The following is a 19,085-nucleotide window of genomic DNA, read 5'->3' on the forward strand; positions in this document are numbered from 1 at the left end:
CCGAACTCCCACAAATCTGTGGTGTCCCCTCGATGATGAAGACTTCCTTCTGCCCCGCAAGCCATCGGTTGAAGCTCCCATGTATATATATCTCCTCCTTCAATTCAACTGTCTACCTTATCAAACCGCCCGAGTTAGATGCGCTTGCCCTTTAATAATGAAGCTTGGAAGCAGGTATCAGCCACTCCCGCTGACGGACAAAGGAGAAACTGCCATTTCTCAGCTGCTTAATATATTGGGTAAATGGGGAACTCGTCACGGCTGGCCGTGTTGTTTATATCGAGTCAACATCTTTTATTATTTTTTATACTTTAAAAGAGCCGATGCACAACAAAACAGTAACTTTTGTTTGATATTGAAAGACTGTTTTGACCCTTATTAAATGTAAGGATGTGGAAATAATTTAGGACATTTTTGTCTTTTTCCAGGAAAACAGTGATTTTTGTTTGATTCGTAAGCCTTTTAGCCTTTTAGCTGTGGTTGAGAGGGAGAAAACAAAAGAAAAGGGCAAACAGAGCGATCGTGAGAGGGAGAGAGCCAGAGAGGTGAGATTTTGAAGTGGGTCGTTGGAGCTGGGGGCTGGGCGACGCCGTGGGTGGTGGAGAATGGCGCAAGGTAAAGCAGGGGACGGAGGACCTTCGACCATTGGAATAAGGTGAGTTGTTTCTGAAGCTTTCCTTTAAGATTACGTTATACCCAGTTATTATCAAGCATAAAAATCATGCCAATTGGTAGTATTTTGCTTAGGTGATTTTTAGGTTGGAGTTTTGTGAAAATTCCCTTTTGTCACATTTAGGCAGGGGCGGATTTATAGAAGATTTTATGCTTTCTATTTTAGAAGCAGAGGTGAGAGGCAGGCAGTGAGACGGAGAGCGTGAGAGGGAGAAATCGTGACTGAGAGAGAGATGGAGGCAGCACCCAACTCTGGCGTTTTGAGCCCAGAAACCATCCTTGTAGGTGAAATTTGATTTCCTTAAGCTTTGGGTATGTGATTTTTGGTTGGGTTTTTCAATGGATTTGTAGATTTAATTGTATAAATACCCGATTGGGTTAGGTACTTTGATTGTTGGGGATTTTTTTTTGTTAATTTCTTAATCCTAACTGAATCGGTCTTGAGGTTTTGGTGTTGAGTTTTTGGATTTGATTCTCTCTGATTGTTTCGGTTTGGATGTCCTCTGCCATGGCTGATTATGGGTGTAAAATCTGGAGTGTTTTGATGGCCTAAAGGTGGGATGTTCATGAAGGATTAGCCATGGCCGAATGGTCAATTTTGAGAAGGTGCACTGTGATGGCCGAATAGGTGATGGGTTTAGAGTTTAATTTTGAGTCCTGTTAGCATGGGGATGTAGCTCAAACGGTAGAGCGCTCGCTTTGCATGCGAGAGGCACGGGGTTCGATACCCCGCATCTCCAATCTACGGGTTTTACTTATCAAAAAAAAATTTTGAGTCCTGTTCTTTGTTAAATTCCTGTGTGATTGGCCGAATTGTAGATACTCTGATTTGGGTATTTAACCGTGGTAAGTTTCTTGTGCATAATTTGAGTTCATGAGGGATTGATCTAGGGTGTAAAGGCGGGGTTGTTCTGATGGCCGAACTATGGGTTTTCTTAGAAAATTGGCTACAGATAGGTTGTTTATAAGGTTCAGTTTTGATGAACGTTGGGTTGGATTTTATGGGTATGAAGTCTTGTAGAAATTTCAGTGTTTCTATTTCTCTGGGTTATAGCCAAATAGGTGGTTTTGGGAATTTTAATATTCACCTTTGTGCTATCATCTATGATAGACCTTAATAAGAAAGAAATTGATTTTGTTTGTTGATTTGATGATAACAGGGGAGTATTTGATGGCTACTGAACATATCTATTAGGAGCAATTTGATGAATCATTCGAGGAGCTGGGTTGTGTATCAAGGATGACTATAATGGTATACTCCTCATTTACTCTCTTCCTCATAATCTCTTCCCCTTTTTAGTTTTAGAGTATATATTATAATGAATACTTCATCAATTTCTCTGCTCATTGTTTCATTACTTGACTCTAAAATTCCAAGTGATTTGCAGCACCTAATATTTTTAAAATTATGATTAGAGTACCATATCAATTATTCAAGTATGTTTTAATTTGGGAATGAGATAAATTTAAATTTTGAGAAACCCAATCATGGTGTGCCACAACACTTTGTAAATGTTTTTGTAAGCCTAACATTTCTCTCTCTCTCTCTCTCTCTCTCTCTCTCTCTATATATATATATATATATATATATATTGTTGTGTGTAGTTTTCCCCTTACTAATTATTATATGCCAAATGGAATTTATGTAGTTTCAAAGATATATCAGGATACTAGCAAAGGCTCTTGACAAACATTTTGGTGCTAGATTGTTGATTGTCGATTATCTTTTGTTGCCTGGTTTAAGCTTCTTTAATGTCTAATTTTTTTTTGCTTTTAAAGTAGAAATTTATCTTTGTTTTTTAGGAATTTTATTTCTATCTTCTAAGCCAACACAACAATTGTTTTCATATTTTGGTTAACATAAGCTCTAGGTTGAACTGCAGATTTCCAGTTTTGCAAGCATCTTAATACAAGGTTGCTCAATTATTGTTTAGGTAGTACTTATCAAAAATAAAAAATAAAATTGTAGTTTAGTCGGTGAATGGATTGCTTGCTCAATTGCATGACAACAAGGTTGTTCAATTAATTGCATAAGTTAATGTGTGTGATTCCTTTTCCTTCTAATTGATGGCAGCGGTTTTTTTTTTTTTAATCCATTTTTATCCAAAATTTATCCAAAATATGAGGTTGTTATAATTTTACTTTACTTGTAATAGGATGACATCGCAGATATGGAAAGCACTACAAAGCTTTCTTCTGAACACGAGTTCATTATCCAGCTAGGAGTTATGCCGCTTGAAGTTCACGAAGGACTAGGGCATATATTTAATATTACTTGTTCATGACGCACCAAGTGGAAATGAATAAATTTATGTTTTCACAATGAGGTTGGAAATTGGTATTTTTTGGAGCTGCACTTGATATCAACAAATGTCGCATAAAGAAGACATAAATTTTTACTATATAGAGTATTAATTTGTCTTCCTATATTAGTAGATTAAGAACAAAATCATATGCTTGCTTTTGTAGTTTAAATATGTGCGCACCATTGAGATTAACTCTTACATAGAATTCTTTTTGTTGTGTACATTATATCTAATCACTTTTGTAATATTTTCCTATGAGATCACTAATGTAAGAATTTAAATGTGCTCATGTAAGGATTTATATATTAAATTTTGCTAAAAATGATTTTTATATATGACATTGAATTTTTAATGTTAAATATTACATAGATATATTTTATACTATCATACACAGAGAATCAAACACGTGCCTTCCCACTAGTTAAAATATAACAGCAAACGAAAATCTACTGTAAATTGCACTTGGTGTACCCAATCGGGTCATATCTTTAGGGCCTAAGGCTAGCTAGTCTATCCCGGGCCGGTCAAACATAACCAAAGTCCTCCGCTACTGAAGAGCACATAAGGCTTGTCTGTCCAAAGGCCCGACCAACACCCAATCAAAATAGAGTATGATCATGAGACTGTCAGTCATACAGGCTAATACAAGATAATAAGTTATTTGATAAAAATATAGTTTCTAGCATTACTTAAATAAAAAACACTCATAAAAATACAAAAAAAAAAAAAAAAAAACATTTTTTAATTTACGTCACATTTGACACTTTTCTAAAAAAAAAAAAAAAAAAACTCTTCAAAACATGTTAATAAACATAATGCGATCAAATTGATGCCAAAAGGGAATTGAACCCCGCTACATGGATATTTTTGAGTAAGAATTTAATAGGAAATCATCATAATTAATATCATAATTCAATGTTTTGTAAGACCCCTCCTCTTTCTTTCTTCTTATCCAAAAATGGCAATAGGATAAATGGGGTTACACTTACATTGTGTTTCTAATTTTGAAATTATGCTAATTAAGTTTGATATGATTAATTTTGAAAAGACATTCTCTTCATCTAATGTCATATATCCCTATGACATGATTAATTTTTTTTGTTTGAAGCATGCTATGATTAATTTTGAAAAGACATGCTCCTCATCTAATGTCATATATCCCTATGCTATGATTAGTTTTGAAAAGACATTCTCCTCTCGTATTAAGTTACTTTGTGCATCATCCATCCCCTACTAAGTTTGTGATTAATTAATTACGTTAAAGTCCAAGCATGTGGTGACGTATGAAAACATGCTTATTATTAATTTAACTATTTAGGCGGAACCGACATACAAACGAGAAGAAACCTTTCCGTTGTTCCTAAGCTGGACGAAACGTTGTGCTAAAAAGCAATCCAATAAGAAACGCGAAACGCAGCCTCAACCCGAAAAAACGAAAGAAAAACACTCGTACGGACTTACCTTTCACGCTACTCGTCTTAACCCCGACTTACCAAGATACAATACAAGCGCCTTCCCCATTGCGCTTACTTTTAACGCTACGAGGCTTAACCCCGACTTACCAAGCTACCATACAAACCCCCCTTCTCCATCTTTGCTTCGCTGCTCTCTCTCTCTCTCTCTCTCTCTAAGATCGACGGTACGTACCTTCAAAACCCTAATTCTACGTTTTCTCTTATTTTTATTCTTTCGCTGGCAGTTTTAGGTTTTTATTGGTTTTCCCGGTAGGGCTCTCTGATTGGTGCATCATATTCAATTTGTTCCTTCTTGCGGGTTTATTCATTTCGAAAGTGCGAGTGGTTTGTGATTCTGAATGTTTGCTATCGTAACCTTTTTGGATTGATTTATTGAAGATTTCGTTTCTTCAACTGTCGTATCCATGTTGATGGTATATTAATGGTTTCGTAATGACGGAATGGAAGAATGGGCCTTTGGATCCCTAATTCCGTGGTCCTTTGCTCACGCGCTTGTATCCCTTCCTAGGCTTAATTGTTTTAAAGTTTGTTTGTTTTTTTGGTTTCTTCCAAGTATTTGATAAAATGTGATTGTCGCAACACACATTGGCGTTCTTTGTTTGATTTGTGCTCTAATTCTATTTCAGGTTTGGAACGAGAACCTCTTAATCGTATTGGGCAAGAGCTAAAAGAAAGGATGTTTAGTTCGACTAACCGTAAGTGTTCTTTGACTTGAATCAGTGTGTTGTTTGCATTTGCTTTTGTTAATCCGAATTGCGTGTTCTTGGATGCTACTATTCCTTTCTGCGAAGTGATTATTTTATAGGGAAATTGGATGTGGTTGGATTAGTTTTCATTTCAGTCCAATGAATATGTTGTCGCTTGCATCTTTTCCTTGAGGAGTGTCTGATTTTGTATTGGATTCCTTTTGTCGTGCTTTTATATTTATTGTTTTTTATGAGCATTTATTATTTTATTTTTCCAACTTTATAAGAGTAAGCTATTTTTCTTAGTCTGATTTATTAATTTTTGTTTTTCTATGCATTGTGTTTTGTTTATTCAATTTGTTTTTTTGCTTACTTGTTTAATTTGATTTTGTTGAAGTCTTTTATATGTTTTCCTATATTCTTACATTTGTTATGTTTCTGGGAAATTGCTGAGTAGGTTTCTGGGTTCCTAGTGAAATTATGCTTGCAGTTATTAGAGGCTCTACTTGATTCTGTCATTTTGGTGGTGCATTTTGAGTATCATAACTAATTTAAATTCCAAATGAGATTATACAGAAAACATAGGTTTATTTTGCTTTTATTTTTTTGATAATTTTTTTTTGAGCTTTTTATTTATCAAAGTGAGTAGGGCTTGCATTTGCTCGCAATTAGTTATTGGGCTATGATTATTTGGATTCTTTTTTCATCTGCACATGTCTTGGGCGTTTTGTAATGGTCCATAAGTTATTTTTTGGGGCTCCTTTTTGAAATGCAAATTAATAAGTGTCTATCCATATGGCAGCTTTTGGGCAGTCATCTAGTAGCCCATTTGGGTCTCCATCAGTCTTTGGACAGACGAACAATGCAAGTAACAATCCTTTTGCTCCAAAGCCCTTTGGTAGTTCAACCCCTTTTGGTTCACAAACTGGGGGTTCCTTATTCGGTGGTACTTCAACTGGAGTGTTTGGTGCTGCCCAGTCTTCTTCACCTTTCTCTTCCACCACGACCTTCGGTGCGTCATCATCACCGGCTTTTGGAAGTACAATGCCTGCTTTTGGAGCATCATCCACTCCTGCATTTGGTAGTTCATCATCATCATTTGGTGGTATGTTTAACACTGTTTTTGACTTGTTCATTCTTCTCCTATGGCTATGCAATGATTTGATTTTGATGTAATTGTTCAGAAAGATGGTTATTACTCATTTGATCTGGATGTATCATGTGTGTCAGCATTGTGATATTCTTCAGCTGTTGTATGTGAATGGCATTTGCCATCTTTGAATGCTATTTCAGACTCTTGGGCATCCAGAGAATGGAAAGTTATGCTTGAGCTGAATGGTGGATTTTGTTTCTGTATGAACTGGTTTTATTATTGAGTCCCGGATTGATAATGCTTTTGTAGTTGATGTCATTTAGGAAATCTTTTGGCTGATTTTTGAAATGAGTTTGTCTTGGTGGAAACTTGTAATTTCCTAACTGGTTTTATTGGTATAATGTCTCTTTATGGTATTTTTATTATTTGGCTGTTTTTCTATCTTGTATATATTGGAATTATGTTGGAATTCAATAACAGAGGACAAGATTATGAAGTAATGAGGGAAATGAATTTTTTTAAACAAGATAGTAAAAAATAATAATTAGAAGAGGTAGCATTTATTCCAGCTGCAGTTCCTTTTTTCATCCTCATTGGCGAGGTGTTAGTTTCCTCTTCACGATTTGAATGGATTATTAAATAATAATGAAGATACTAATTATATTGACTTTTGAGCAAATGGTTGCTCACCTATTCTTTTTCCCTGGACTGATGTTCTTGCCGAGTGTTTTGTCTTCCTTGAGTTCGGTCAGTTATCTTGAGTGATCATCCTCTAATATTGGTGATGTAGTCTTAGTTACATTAAAATAACTTACTCTATTATCTCTTAAGTACATCGATGATGTCTTATCTGCTAAAATACTCATTTATCTACCCAACTTGGTTTCCTTTTTCTTTAACTTTTTGGAACTGATGTCTCTTCTTTCTCTATAGGATCTTCTGTCTTTGGTCAGAAGCCTGCTTTTGGGGGCTTTGGGTCCTCTCCTACTCAAACAAGTCCCTTTGGAAGCACAAATCAACAATCACAGCCGGCATTTGGGAGCAGCATATTTGGTGCCTCCACGCCATTTGGTGCAACAAGTCAGCCTGCATTTGGTGCCAGTAGCACCCCAGCTTTTGGTGCCACAAGCACTCCCGCATTTGGTTCTACAAATAGCCCTGCATTTGGTGCTACCAGCACGCCTGGCACACCCTCATTTGGTGCTTCGAGCACCCCTGCCTTTGGTTCAACAGCGAGTCCTGCATTTGGGAATGCAGGGACGTCATTTGGTGTGTCAAATGCTCCTGTATTTGGATCTGGCGGAGCATTTGGAGCTTCAAGCAGCCCTATGTTTGGTTCATCAAGTACCTCTGTGTTTGGTACTTCAACCGCTCCGGCATTTGGTGCATCAAGCACTCCTGCATTTGGTTCTTCAAGCACTTCTGCATTCGGTGCCTCAAGTACTCCTGCTTTTGGGGCTTCTAGTACGCCGTCCTTCAGCTTTGGGTCCTCTCCAGCTTTTGGCCAATCAGCTTCTGCATTTGGTAGCAGCCCATTTGGTGCCACTACTCCTTTTGCAGCCCAGAGTTCTCCATTTGGTGAGTTGTTTCAAATGTGTTTAATTTGTTATACAGTTCAGAATATTTATATATTTTTATGATAACTGATACGTGTACTAGTGGTGAGTTGTTTCGAATGTGTTTAATTGGTTATACAATTTGGAATATGGATATTCTTGTGATAAGCATCCTTATGTGGTTAAGGGAACTTCTGTTAGGTTATACATCTTTATCTTGGTATCTTGTTTGCTAATTACTGTATATTTTTTTTCTCTCCTTATGAGCTGTCGTATAGGTGCCCCGTCTACGACACCAGCATTTGGCAGCACTGGCTTCGGGCAGTCACCTTTTGGGAGTCAACGTGGGGGAAGCAGAGTAGCTGCCTTCACACCAACAACTGAAGCAGATGGTGGGAAGTTAGAGTCAATATCTGCTATGCCTGTCTACAAAGATAAAAGCCATGAGGAGCTGAGATGGGAGGACTATCAAATAGGAGACAAAGGTATATTTGAGAAATTGTGTCTTAACCCAAAATTCTTGTGGTCTTGCTGCTGGCAATAATTGACTAACACGTTATAATATTGTAATTTCAGGTGGACCACTTCCTGCCGGTCAGCCTGTTGGTGGGATTGGCTTTAGTTCGTCTCCTGCAAATTCAAATCTTCTTGCTCCTTCCCCAACATTTGGTCAATCGGCTGCTAGTCCTTTCTCTTCCTCGATGACTTCTAACCCATTTGCTCCAAAAACTCCCAGCATTGGTGGTTTAAATTTTGGATCCTCAGCTACTCCTACAATCAGTTCTTCACCTTTCGGTGCATCAACTTCATCTGGCCTTTTTGGATCAACATCTTTATCAACATCATCTACATTTGGCGTTGGTCCATCTCCATCTATTTTTGGTTCATCTTCTCTCTTCAGTTCTTCTCAAGCAACCAATGGAGGATTTGGTAGTAACACTCAGTCATCCCCATTATTCCAATCTAATGCACCTTCAATTGGGCAAACAGGCTCTGCTTTTGGACAGACTACTACTTCCTATGGGCAGAATACAAGTTCACCCTTTGGTCAAGGAATACTTGGTGCTTCTACTACCCCTGGATTTGGGGTAAACACTTTTTCGAGCACTTCATCACTTATTAGTTCAAGCAACGCATTAGGTTTCGGTCAATCAAATGTAAGTAGCTCCTTAGATTATTGCAGTTTTTCATTATTTCATTTTTTGAGCGTTTTGTTCCTTCTGTGTTAATATAGGATTATCTCCTCGGCAAAAAGTGAAAAAAGAATAATTAGTATGATATCTGGTATGAATGTCTTCAATTTTGGTTTGATGTTTCCTATATGCTGCTTTGATTAGAGTAGGATGAAAGGAGTCCTTTCTCCTTCCATTCTATTTCAGTCATTACCCACGTCTGATATCAAATGGGTCTTGTGTTGAAGGTGGGTCCTGATACAATGCACGGTTTGTGATTTGATATGGGAAGTGGAATGCAAGACATATGAAATGGAGGGAACACAAAATTGATTGTGTGAAGTACTGATTTGGCAAATTTTAAAAAGAGGATTTTGGGAGGCAGTGAGAGTTCTTATAAATGCATAATACTATATCTGCCTGAGCAAATTCTGAAGAAGCTTAATAATCTCATCTTATATGGTTAGAAACTTATATTGTACTCTTTGTAGACCATGAGGGGGATATTCTAATGAAGGTAGTGTGTTTGTAACAGGTCATTGATTGGTCCCTGACTAGTCTTGCTGTCTTATGTTTTTTATGTAATTATTATATGATTTTGTTAGTTGTGTCTTGTTTGAATGACTCCTGTCTCAGTGCACGTTGCTTTTCATGCTCTGTTGATTTTGGGTCATTAGACTCAGTTTTGATGCTTTAGTTAGATTTGATGCTTGAGCAATATACAATTTTTAATGTCTCTTTACCTGTAGCCCTCTTTTTCAATGCCTTTTCAACAATCACAACCTGCTCAGACAACTACTGGTTTTGGCCTTAGCAGTTATGGTGCAACCCAACCAGGTAACTTCATTTTATATCTTATTTCAATGATACTCTTTTCTAAATAATAGTCGCTGAGGTTACTTATATAAAAAAAAAAAAAAAAATAGTCCTTGAGGTTACTTATAAAAAAAAAAAAATAGTCCTTGAGGTTTTTATTTGACAGTATTCTGACTTTATCACTTTCCTGCCTTTATAGGTGGTGGAAGTCCCTTTGGTGGAATGCCAGGCATTTTGGGTCAGACTCAGAGTAACATTGGACAATTGTAAGCCACGCCTCCTGTAGTTACTGCTTACGCATTCAGAACTGATGGACATACATATATGCATAATATACACCCCAAAACATGCATTTCCATTCAGATTATAAAGAGCTTCTTGCTTGGTATGACCCAAGTTTCATCTCACATGGAATTTAAGTAGCAAATACTTCCAGATGAAGAAAACCATATTTGATATGAGATGCTTTCTTATTTGTTTTTTTATTCTCAAATGTCATCCAAATAGTATATGCTTGGGCTATTTTTTTTTTTTAAAGAAGTAATTCAACCTTACTAAAAAGTGAGAAGGGTCACAATTTAAGTACACAAAGAATATACAAGAGAGACACTCAATTAGGGAGAAGAAGAACACAAATCCAGAAACACCAAATTGCTTATATTGCTGCATCTAGTTTTGCACTCCTTATCTGGGCGTATTTAGTCTGTTTTATCATGCCATCACTTGAATTAATCTGTGGTGTTATCTTTTGTAGTTTATTTGTAATTTATGTTAATGGTGCATTTGATAAATTTATGGATATGGAGAAGATTTACGTGTTTGTTTTTTTGTTTTTAATCAATTACTGATTTGCATTGGCACTCACCTTTAACAGGTCTGCTCCTCAGAGCTCTGCTGTTGTACAACCAGTACCTGCTACAAATCCATTTGGAACACTCCCGGCAATGCCTCAAATGTCAATTGGCCGAGTTGGAACTTCACCTTCAATTCAATATGGAATCTCTACATTGCCTGTAATATGACTGCCCTGAACTTCGCTTTTGTGTGTTTTTTTTTTATTCTTTCTTCACAATTGTGGAATTTTAGTTGATATAATTTACTATTTTATCTTCACATTTGGTATCGTGGGCTATTTCCTAATATATTCTGCAAACGAAAATCAGATGAGTGTAAACTCGGCATTAATCTTTATTTATTATTATCAGGTTGTTGATAAACCTGCTCCTGTTAGAATATCATCCTTATTGACTTCGCGACACCTGTCACAAAGGCGGATGAGGTTGCCTGCAAGGAAATATCATACTAAGAATGATGGTCCGAAGGTGAGAATGATGCTTCAGTTAAAAATTAGTCTGGGTTTTGAGTGACCATTACTTTTCTATGCACGTTTTGAATTCTTACCTAATTTTAATTGCCTGTTGTATGCAGGTTCCATTTTTCAGTGACGACGAGGAGCCGAGCACACCAAAGGCAGATGCTCTTTTTATTCCTAGGGAAAACCCTAGAGCACTGGTCATTCGTCCCACAGAGCAGTGGCCTATGAGAGCTAGTGCTGAGAAAGCATCTGCATCGAAGGATATATCTACTCCAGTGCATGAGAATGGTAAAATCCTGTCACATTTTGCGCCATGTGGTTTCTGGTGTACTTGAGATGTATTAGGAGGAAAAAACAAAGAATTGCATGCAAAAAGAATTTGTTGTTTAATAGATTTGTCTTCTTTTTTTATTTATTTATTTATTTTTATTTAAAAAAAATCATTTTAAAATTAATTATTTTAAGCGTTTCTTTCCTCCTTTTGGGCATGCCACTTTCCTTTTTCTACCCTGTTAGGATCTTTGGCACATTTAAAATTATATGAATGCTTCAAACCTTGATGTTAATAGCACTTTATTTCTGAGGAGGGGAGTAAGTTGTGGATGATACTTTTGTACTGCTTCTTGGTAGTCTTGGGTTAAATGCCCCACTAATGAATTTTGCTTTAAATGTGAACCATAGTGTTGATACTTCTCCTCTCTCTCTCTCACACACACACACAAGGAAACATGCTTGACTTTATACAATGGTGATGATGAGAATTATTGATGGGTGTGTATTTTGAATTAATGACAGTAATACCAGGCATTATTTTTCATCCCCTTTAAAGATTTTATCTTTGCAGGAATATTCGTCTTTATTTCTTTCTTTATTAAATATCATCTCCTTTCAGATTCCGGGATCTTTGTGGTTCACCTCAAATTTAGTCCCTTGTGGTTTTATGTCTGACTCTTTCAATCGCAATGTTGATTCAGGGAAAATTTATCAAGACGCTCAAGGTGGCTCCAACTCTGAGGATAAAGATAGTAAGTATATGGCTCTTAATGACGTCATTTTAACTAGTAATTCCTTATAATCTGATGTTGTATGCTATTATTTCTCTCTCTATTTCAAGAATGCTTCTTTCTTGTTATTAGATTGATATGAAAAATTACATGAACTGATATTACCAAAAATTCATGGGTAGTGCTGGGAACTGTATGTATAGCTTAGTTTTTGTAGTCCATTTGCTGGAAGTCCAGCAGTAGGGTAGTTTGGAAGGTCACTTACTTTACACCAGAGATATGGAAGCCTTCTCTTTGCTGTTCTTTAGCTGCTAAAGGATTGTAATCTTATTTTCTCTGAGCTTGTGATATTCACCTGGAGAAATGTGAAGTAAATGATTGAAGATCTCAATTTTCAATTAGGCAGTGTCCAGTAGACATGTTTCTTCTGAGCCTTGTATTGTAGTTTTTCCTTTGGTTCTTGTTATATAAATTATGGATCTCAGAATTAAAACAGGGTTTGTGTAAAGGTTGTGAATATTTTGTGAGGTAATTAACTTGAGTTGAGACTTATGCAACCAGTATCTTTGGTTGAATATATATCTTTGTTTTTGACTAATTTTGTTTTAATTTTTGTAAATATTGCAGAAAATCCAGTTGAAAATGGTTTTGCTAAGGAAGGTGTTCATATACTCAAGGGCAACCAGAAACCAAATGGAGTTCATGAAGATCATTCTGGTCAGAAAGGGGATTCTTATATGACACTCAGTGGACACAGAGCCGGTGAGGCTGCCATAGTTTATGAGCATGGGGCTGACATTGAGGCACTGATGCCAAAGCTGCGACGTTCAGATTACTACACGGAGCCTCGAATCCAAGAACTAGCAGCTAAAGAAAGAGCTGAGCCAGGGTTCTGCCGCCATGTCAAGGACTTTGTGGTTGGACGTCATGGTTACGGCAGCATAAAATTCTTGGGTGAGACAGATGTGCGGCGGCTTGATCTTGAGGCTCTTGTTCAGTTTAACAATCGTGAGGTGATTGTGTACATGGATGACAGCAAGAAACCTCCTGTTGGACAAGGTCTAAATAAGCCAGCCGAGGTAACACTTCTCAACATAAAATGCTTTGACAAGAAGACTGGAAAGCAGTATACAGAAGGGCCCAAAATTGAAAAATACAAGGAGATGCTCAAGAGGAAGGCGGAGGACCAAGGTGCCGAGTTTGTATCTTACGACCCCATTAAAGGAGAGTGGAAGTTCAGAGTCAATCACTTCTGAGTAGGAGCTGGGAGCTGAAGATGCTGCTCCAATTCGCAGACAAGAGGGTGCCAACAGTAATGTATTATTACATATCTGATATTGGGAGAAGATGTGAAGATGTGTGTCATGCATTATGGGTTTTGTCCTCAATGACGATTGATTTTTTTTTTTTTTTTTGTATAGAATTGTCCAAGTTGTGGTATATGAATTTAAGCCGCGGCAGTGTGTTACGCGGCCTTTTGTCGTTTTGTGGGTCTACAGTGTGATGTAATCTTTTTTGCCAGGCTCGAATGGAGAATGGGTTTCGTTTCCGTGTTCAATCAATGCGATCTATTATTTTCAGTTTTGTTTCCACTTTATTTGTTTTTCGTGTTCAATCAATGCGATCTATTATTTTCAGTTTTGTTTCCACTTTATTTGTTCGGTGGACAGAATTTAGATTAGAAATTTGGTTATTGAAAGATGAAAATTTTTCCTTAAAGCTGCAAATATTTTTAAATGCATACGGCTACTTAAGAAGGAACAGGATCCTCTCCGGTCCATTATGGACCGGAGAATATCCAGTTCATGGTTAAGATTTCATCTCAGAAATTCTATAGCTACAAATAAAACATATATTTCATTAATAAAATATTATTTTAAATTAAAAAAAATTAAGAAAAAAAAAAAAAAAAAGATGAAGGGGGTGGCTGGCCACCTAGGCCACCATTTGGGATGGGGGGTGGCTGATGGCCGACGAGGGTGGCGAACCCTATGGCCTATGGGGATGAAAGTTTGGCCACCTCGTCTTGCAAAAGGAGGTGGTAGAACTACCCCAAAGAGCCTGGGGGTGACTTCGACCACCCGGATGATAAAATACCCCAGCAGCCCTTGAGGTGGTCCCGTACCACCCCCAAAGAGACCAACCTTTTTTTTTTTTTTTTTTTTTTAACTTGGCCTTGGGGTGTGAGCATTACAAGGGCCATGAGAGATGAAGCCACCCCCCCAAAGGTGGCCAGAAGAGCCGCTAGAATTTGTTGGGGATTAGAATTGCACCAGCACTGCAGATGAGTGTGGAACCACCCCATGTAGATACATGGAGATTGGTTAAAATTGCCCCTATTTCATTGAGTTGGCTTGGGCCACTTACCCAAAATGGAAATTGGTAGAGCCCCTTATTCATCTTTTTTTTTCTTAATTTTTTTTATTAATTTTTTTTTAATTTAAAATAATTTTTTTTTTTTTATTTTTTATTAATGGGATATGTGTTTTATTTGTGGCCATAGAATTTTTCAGATGAAATTCTAGCCATGAACTAGATATTCTCCAATCTATAATAAACTAAAAAGGATCCTGTTCCACTTAAGAAACACGAAGTGTGTTCTCAGCAGAGAATAAATGAATAGAACGAACTCACTCTATTAAACTAAAATGGTTAAAAATGGATTGTAAGAAATAAAAACCATATAATTAAATGGGGTGGAGGAAAAGTAGAATTGCCAAGACCCAGCGACTACAAAGGCCCAAAAAAGAAAAAAAGAAAAGGAAACTGAACATAAGACCCATTAAATTGATGAAGTGGGGCCTGGGTTGAGATTGGGTGTATATATATAAAAACGAAGAAGCGGCAGTTTATAAAATTTGTATTAGGGTTTGGTGGAGGCGTCGCAGCGAGCGGAAGAAAGGGCGAGAGAATGAAGACTATACAATCTTCGGAGACGATGGACATCCCGGAAGGGGTGAAGATAAAGGTGAACGCCAAGGTGATAGAGGTGGAGGGCCCCCGTGGCAAGCTGACCCGGAACTTCAAGCACTTGAGCTTGGATTTCCAGCTGCTCACTGACGAGAACGGCCAGAGGAAGCTCAAGGTGGAAGCCTGGTTCGGGTCGAGGAAGACCTCCGCTGCTATTCGGACCGCCCTGAGCCACGTCGAGAACCTCATCACCGGCGTCACCAAGGGCTACCGCTACAAGATGCGCTTCGTCTACGCCCACTTCCCCATCAACGCCTCCATCACCAACTCCAACCGCTCCATCGAGATCCGTAACTTCCTCGGCGAGAAGAGGGTACCTTTCGCTTTCTCTTTCTCTTTCTTTTCTTTTTTTTTTATTAGTCCTGTAGCCTGTAGGATAGCATCAAATCAGAGTTCTTTCTAATCGCTCTGATTTATTTGCTTTTGGTTTAAGTTGGATGCTTTTATTCATTCAGTTATACAAATGAGTAGCTTTAATTTCAAGAACCCACATTGAAGATCTTCAGAATCTTATGTTGTTTCTCTAAAAGATTATATTTTTCTTAGATTTGAAATATATGTTAAGTCTTTGATCATTGAAGATTTTGCATTTGGTAAAACTTCGTATAAGTCGTATATTTCTCAATTTTGTTGTGGTGTTGGTTTTGAGCGTTGTCCATCACTTTCTCGCCGGGATGTACTGTTTGCTTGGTATAGTGAAACTGGAGTTAACAGAAGTTTTGTTGAATTTTTGACTTGTCGTGCTTCTATTCTTATATATATAGATTCTTGTGCTGATCTCAGGTGAGGAAAGTGGATATGCTTGACGGTGTGTCAATTCTTCGATCTGAGAAGGTCAAGGATGAACTCGTTTTGGACGGCAATGATGTCGAACTTGTTTCACGCTCGGCTGCCCTCATAAACCAGGTATTCTCTCTTCCTTCTGTGTGTTGTGTGAGAGAGCAAACAGACTTCTTGGATGCAAGTTATCATATTACTGTCATTTGTACAAACCACCTTGATTATGCGGCTTCCCTGTTCTAATACACCTGTTTTTTTTCTTTTTTTTGGTTGTTTAACAGAAATGCCATGTCAAGAATAAAGATATCAGGAAATTCCTTGACGGTATCTATGTCAGTGAGAAAGGCACAGTAGCTGATGAAAATGAGAATTGATTTTCTTTACTTACTATACCTAAGCGGCGGATACAGTCCTAAAACTGTTTTATGTCTTGTTGAGATCTCTACAAGTTTTGTTTTTTTTTTTTTTTTTAATCCCAGAATTGGAGGGGCTTTCTTTTCTCTGTTAATTTGTGGATGGGGAAATATTGAGTATCTATTTTAGTGCCATATTAACGACTTAGGCCTTCTATGCCTTAGACACAGGACCAACCATCCCAAATGATTCTCATTGCACAGTCCATCACTCAATTTGAGACCTACTTTTTAAGGTTATACATTCTCCCCTATAGTTGTAACAATTTGAAAAGGACCAGTTATCTAAAATTACTTATAAAGTTTTAATTTTACCAAGTTTGGAATGTGTAACTTGAAATGGAGGTGTTTCCATTTTAATTAATTCTCATTGGCCTACACAAGTAGCCCAAGAGAATGAGAGATTGTTTGTATGGAGGCTTGCAACCACATTTTGACTTGATTTCCACTCGCCTAAATAAGTAGTCTAAGGATTGTAATTTCCACTCGCCTACATAAGTAGTCTAAGGGAATAGGGGATTGTTGGAGTGGAGGCTCGTGGCCTACACGCCAGCAACCTCCATTGACCTTCATTCACACGCCTTCAAAAGAAGGGAAATGATTTATTTTTATTTATTTTTTGGTCTTTCTTTTACTCTCTTAATTTTTAAAATTATTATTGAATCTGTGGGGCGTAGGTTTGAGACCTATATGGGTCTATAATTCTAATGGTAATTTTAAAAATTAGGAGGATGAATAAATAATTGGGTGGCACGTCTCCAAAAGAAAACATCATTAATGACATGGAAAATGTGCATGAAGAGGGAAGCCCCTCACCATGAAAAGAAAGCTTGCTAAAAGGAAAGGAACCTTTGAGTTCCAAAGAAGGCAAGCATAAATTGAAATTTTTAAGGCAAGGCAGACCATAAAGGAAACTTTTTAGTACAATAAGTGCCCGTATTAACTACTTATTGGCCTTGTATGCCTTTAGACACGTGGCCAAAAAATGGACCTAGCCTATATGAGGTCAGTAGGAGGTTAGACATGTCACATATGTATGCTCATATATGCCCATCTATCTCTGCTATTTTTTTGTTCAGTTTATTTTCCTTTATTTTGTTACTAATTTAAGTATTAGAGATGGTGCCACTGCTCCTAATGGTGCGTTACTCTGACTCTTTGCTATCATGCAAAATTCTTCTGTTGTGGGCTAAGTGTGTAATCATTGTATTACATCACACTATAATGCCCAAGTGCACCTAGTAAGGAATGTGAGACTAATATAATGTACGATTTAAAGGTCGAATTGTTATTTTACCAAACACTTAATTCCATTTCTATAAATTACAATTTTTTAAAATCGTATATTTTAAAATTGCTAAACTAAACCAACCCTTAGCCATGCAAAAATGCATCTTTCTAAGACTCAACCAGTTGTTTTGTTCATTGCTTATGGCCCACGTTTGACAAACTTGTAATGGGCTTAAAAGCTCACTACTATCTCTGGTTATCGTCCGTTGGGGGCCCATTCTCCACCCTTTTGAATTCTTGTACTACTTAACGAAGCCTAAACAGCAACAATCATTCTGTATACCGCTGTTTTGATGTAAACTACTTTTTGATGATCGCCTATTTTCCTCTGAAGACAAATTCAGGACCTTCCAAGAAACGTCTGTCTACAGGTCGCAGCCATCATGCAGAAGCCACAAAGCACGCAAATTTTATGATATCTTATATCTAGAGGGCATGAATTTGAAATGGCCACTATTAACAAATTACCAACCTTAATTTCTAAGCAAAATAAATAAAAGAAGAAGATAAAGGTAAAGCATCAACCTTTTTGAGCAATATATATATATATATATATATATATAAAAGGAAAAGAATATGCTGATGCTTTTGTTCCCATTGGGCAACAGACTCCTTATAGTCCATTCACTTCCCTATGTTTAGGAAAAATTTCTAAAAAACTATCAAAAAACATCCAAATCAGAAGCCCTAAATATAACCAACATCAAATGGCGTTTACAGTGTTTCTCAATGCATTGAGAAACATTGTAGATGTCCAATGCATTATTAAATTATAAAAAATTGATTCACACATCCCAGCAATTCACTTTCCTCTCTCCTCCGTTGCAATGATAAAAAGAAATAGTATTTAATTCATATAGGAAAAAATTGTGAAGTGTTTTTTTTATAGGGAATCAAAAAGTAGTTTTATTCCCTAAATTAAGAGAAAATTGTTGGAAGCTAATGCTAGTGCTCTTAGTAGCCTAATACAATCACAAAGGGTGCCGAAATAGAGAGTGAAGTGATCATCATAGAGTTGTTTAATTAAACTCACTGATAGCTGACATCCTACAGTACTTTCCACCCAACTCATGCTCTTCTCCAGCAAATTATGTTCACATGACCACCCTAACTGTATGCTGGTCTTTGCCGATAGTGCATCTTTTATATATATATATATATCTTTCTGTTAACAGAAAAGCCTGCAGGCTAAACCATGAACCTAATTAACAAAGCAATACAAGTAGCAGTGGTTAATCATCAAGCCTTGTTGGCAATGATTTTCATACAGTCGGCATATGCAGGTATGGCCTTAATATCCAAGGCTGCTGTCAACGATGGTTTGAGCCCTCTGGTGTTCAACGCTTATAGGCAAGCCATTGCTACACTCGTTTTGGCACCCTTTGCTTTTCTATTCGAAAGGTTGGTATTCCTTTCTCTTCATACTTTTTTTCTTTTTTCTTTTTCTAAATACAGCAACTATATATATATATATATATATATATATATATATATATATATATTTGTTGGCTGCCGACAAGGTTTTTCCCTACTTAAG

General features: G+C 37.1%; 2 protein-coding genes, 1 long non-coding RNA gene and 1 other non-coding gene across 9 annotated transcripts; all 4 read left to right on the forward strand.

Moving 5' to 3' along the window:
• Positions 1–494: 494 nt before the first annotated feature.
• Positions 495–3,223, forward strand: LOC132175960 (uncharacterized). 6 transcript variants are annotated; one of them, XR_009439477.1, is made up of 4 exons: positions 495–655; positions 797–957; positions 1,833–1,924; positions 2,829–3,223. It is a non-coding gene; the product is annotated as an uncharacterized LOC132175960 (long non-coding RNA). The 6 variants fall into 6 exon arrangements; XR_009439480.1 differs by having other exon boundaries at positions 839–984; XR_009439476.1 differs by having other exon boundaries at positions 839–957.
• TRNAA-UGC (transfer RNA alanine (anticodon UGC)) lies at positions 1,340–1,412 on the forward strand. Its single transcript has one exon. It is a non-coding gene; the product is annotated as a tRNA-Ala (tRNA).
• Positions 3,224–4,462: 1,239 nt separating the features above from the next.
• On the forward strand, positions 4,463–13,653 carry LOC132173287 (nuclear pore complex protein NUP98A). Its single transcript, XM_059584739.1, has 13 exons — positions 4,463–4,617; positions 5,080–5,148; positions 5,942–6,244; positions 7,166–7,810; positions 8,067–8,273; positions 8,365–8,945; positions 9,710–9,797; positions 9,976–10,042; positions 10,651–10,789; positions 10,982–11,098; positions 11,205–11,379; positions 12,066–12,116; positions 12,723–13,653. Exons 2-13 carry the CDS (start codon positions 5,130–5,132, stop codon positions 13,349–13,351), a joined length of 3,021 nt encoding a protein of 1,006 aa, XP_059440722.1. The 5' UTR covers positions 4,463–4,617; positions 5,080–5,129; the 3' UTR covers positions 13,352–13,653.
• Positions 13,654–14,943: 1,290 nt separating this feature from the next.
• LOC132173288 (large ribosomal subunit protein uL6) lies at positions 14,944–16,406 on the forward strand. The gene is made up of 3 exons (XM_059584740.1): positions 14,944–15,378; positions 15,849–15,971; positions 16,127–16,406. The coding sequence occupies exons 1-3, from the start codon at positions 15,007–15,009 to the stop codon at positions 16,217–16,219; spliced, it is 588 nt and encodes a 195-aa protein (XP_059440723.1). The 5' UTR covers positions 14,944–15,006; the 3' UTR covers positions 16,220–16,406.
• The last annotated feature ends 2,679 nt before the right edge of the window (positions 16,407–19,085 follow it).

This window comes from Corylus avellana, chromosome ca3, assembly GCF_901000735.1.
Source record: "Corylus avellana chromosome ca3, CavTom2PMs-1.0".
Taxonomy (NCBI): Eukaryota; Viridiplantae; Streptophyta; class Magnoliopsida; order Fagales; family Betulaceae; genus Corylus; species Corylus avellana.

What these genes read in the sequence shown, in the direction of transcription:
- LOC132173288 (XM_059584740.1), top strand. Translation starts at nt 15,007, where the DNA reads ATGAAGACTATACAATCTTCGGAGACGATGGACATCCCGGAAGGGGTG. An exon ending in ACTTCCTCGGCGAGAAGAGG is followed by an intron (nt 15,379 to 15,848) that starts GTACCTTTCGCT and finishes TGCTGATCTCAG; the next exon opens with GTGAGGAAAGTGGATATGCT. An exon ending in CGGCTGCCCTCATAAACCAG is followed by an intron (nt 15,972 to 16,126) that starts GTATTCTCTCTT and finishes GTTGTTTAACAG; the next exon opens with AAATGCCATGTCAAGAATAA.
- LOC132173287 (XM_059584739.1), top strand. An exon ending in AGCCCAGAGTTCTCCATTTG is followed by an intron (nt 7,811 to 8,066) that starts GTGAGTTGTTTC and finishes GCTGTCGTATAG; the next exon opens with GTGCCCCGTCTACGACACCA. An exon ending in CTATCAAATAGGAGACAAAG is followed by an intron (nt 8,274 to 8,364) that starts GTATATTTGAGA and finishes TTGTAATTTCAG; the next exon opens with GTGGACCACTTCCTGCCGGT.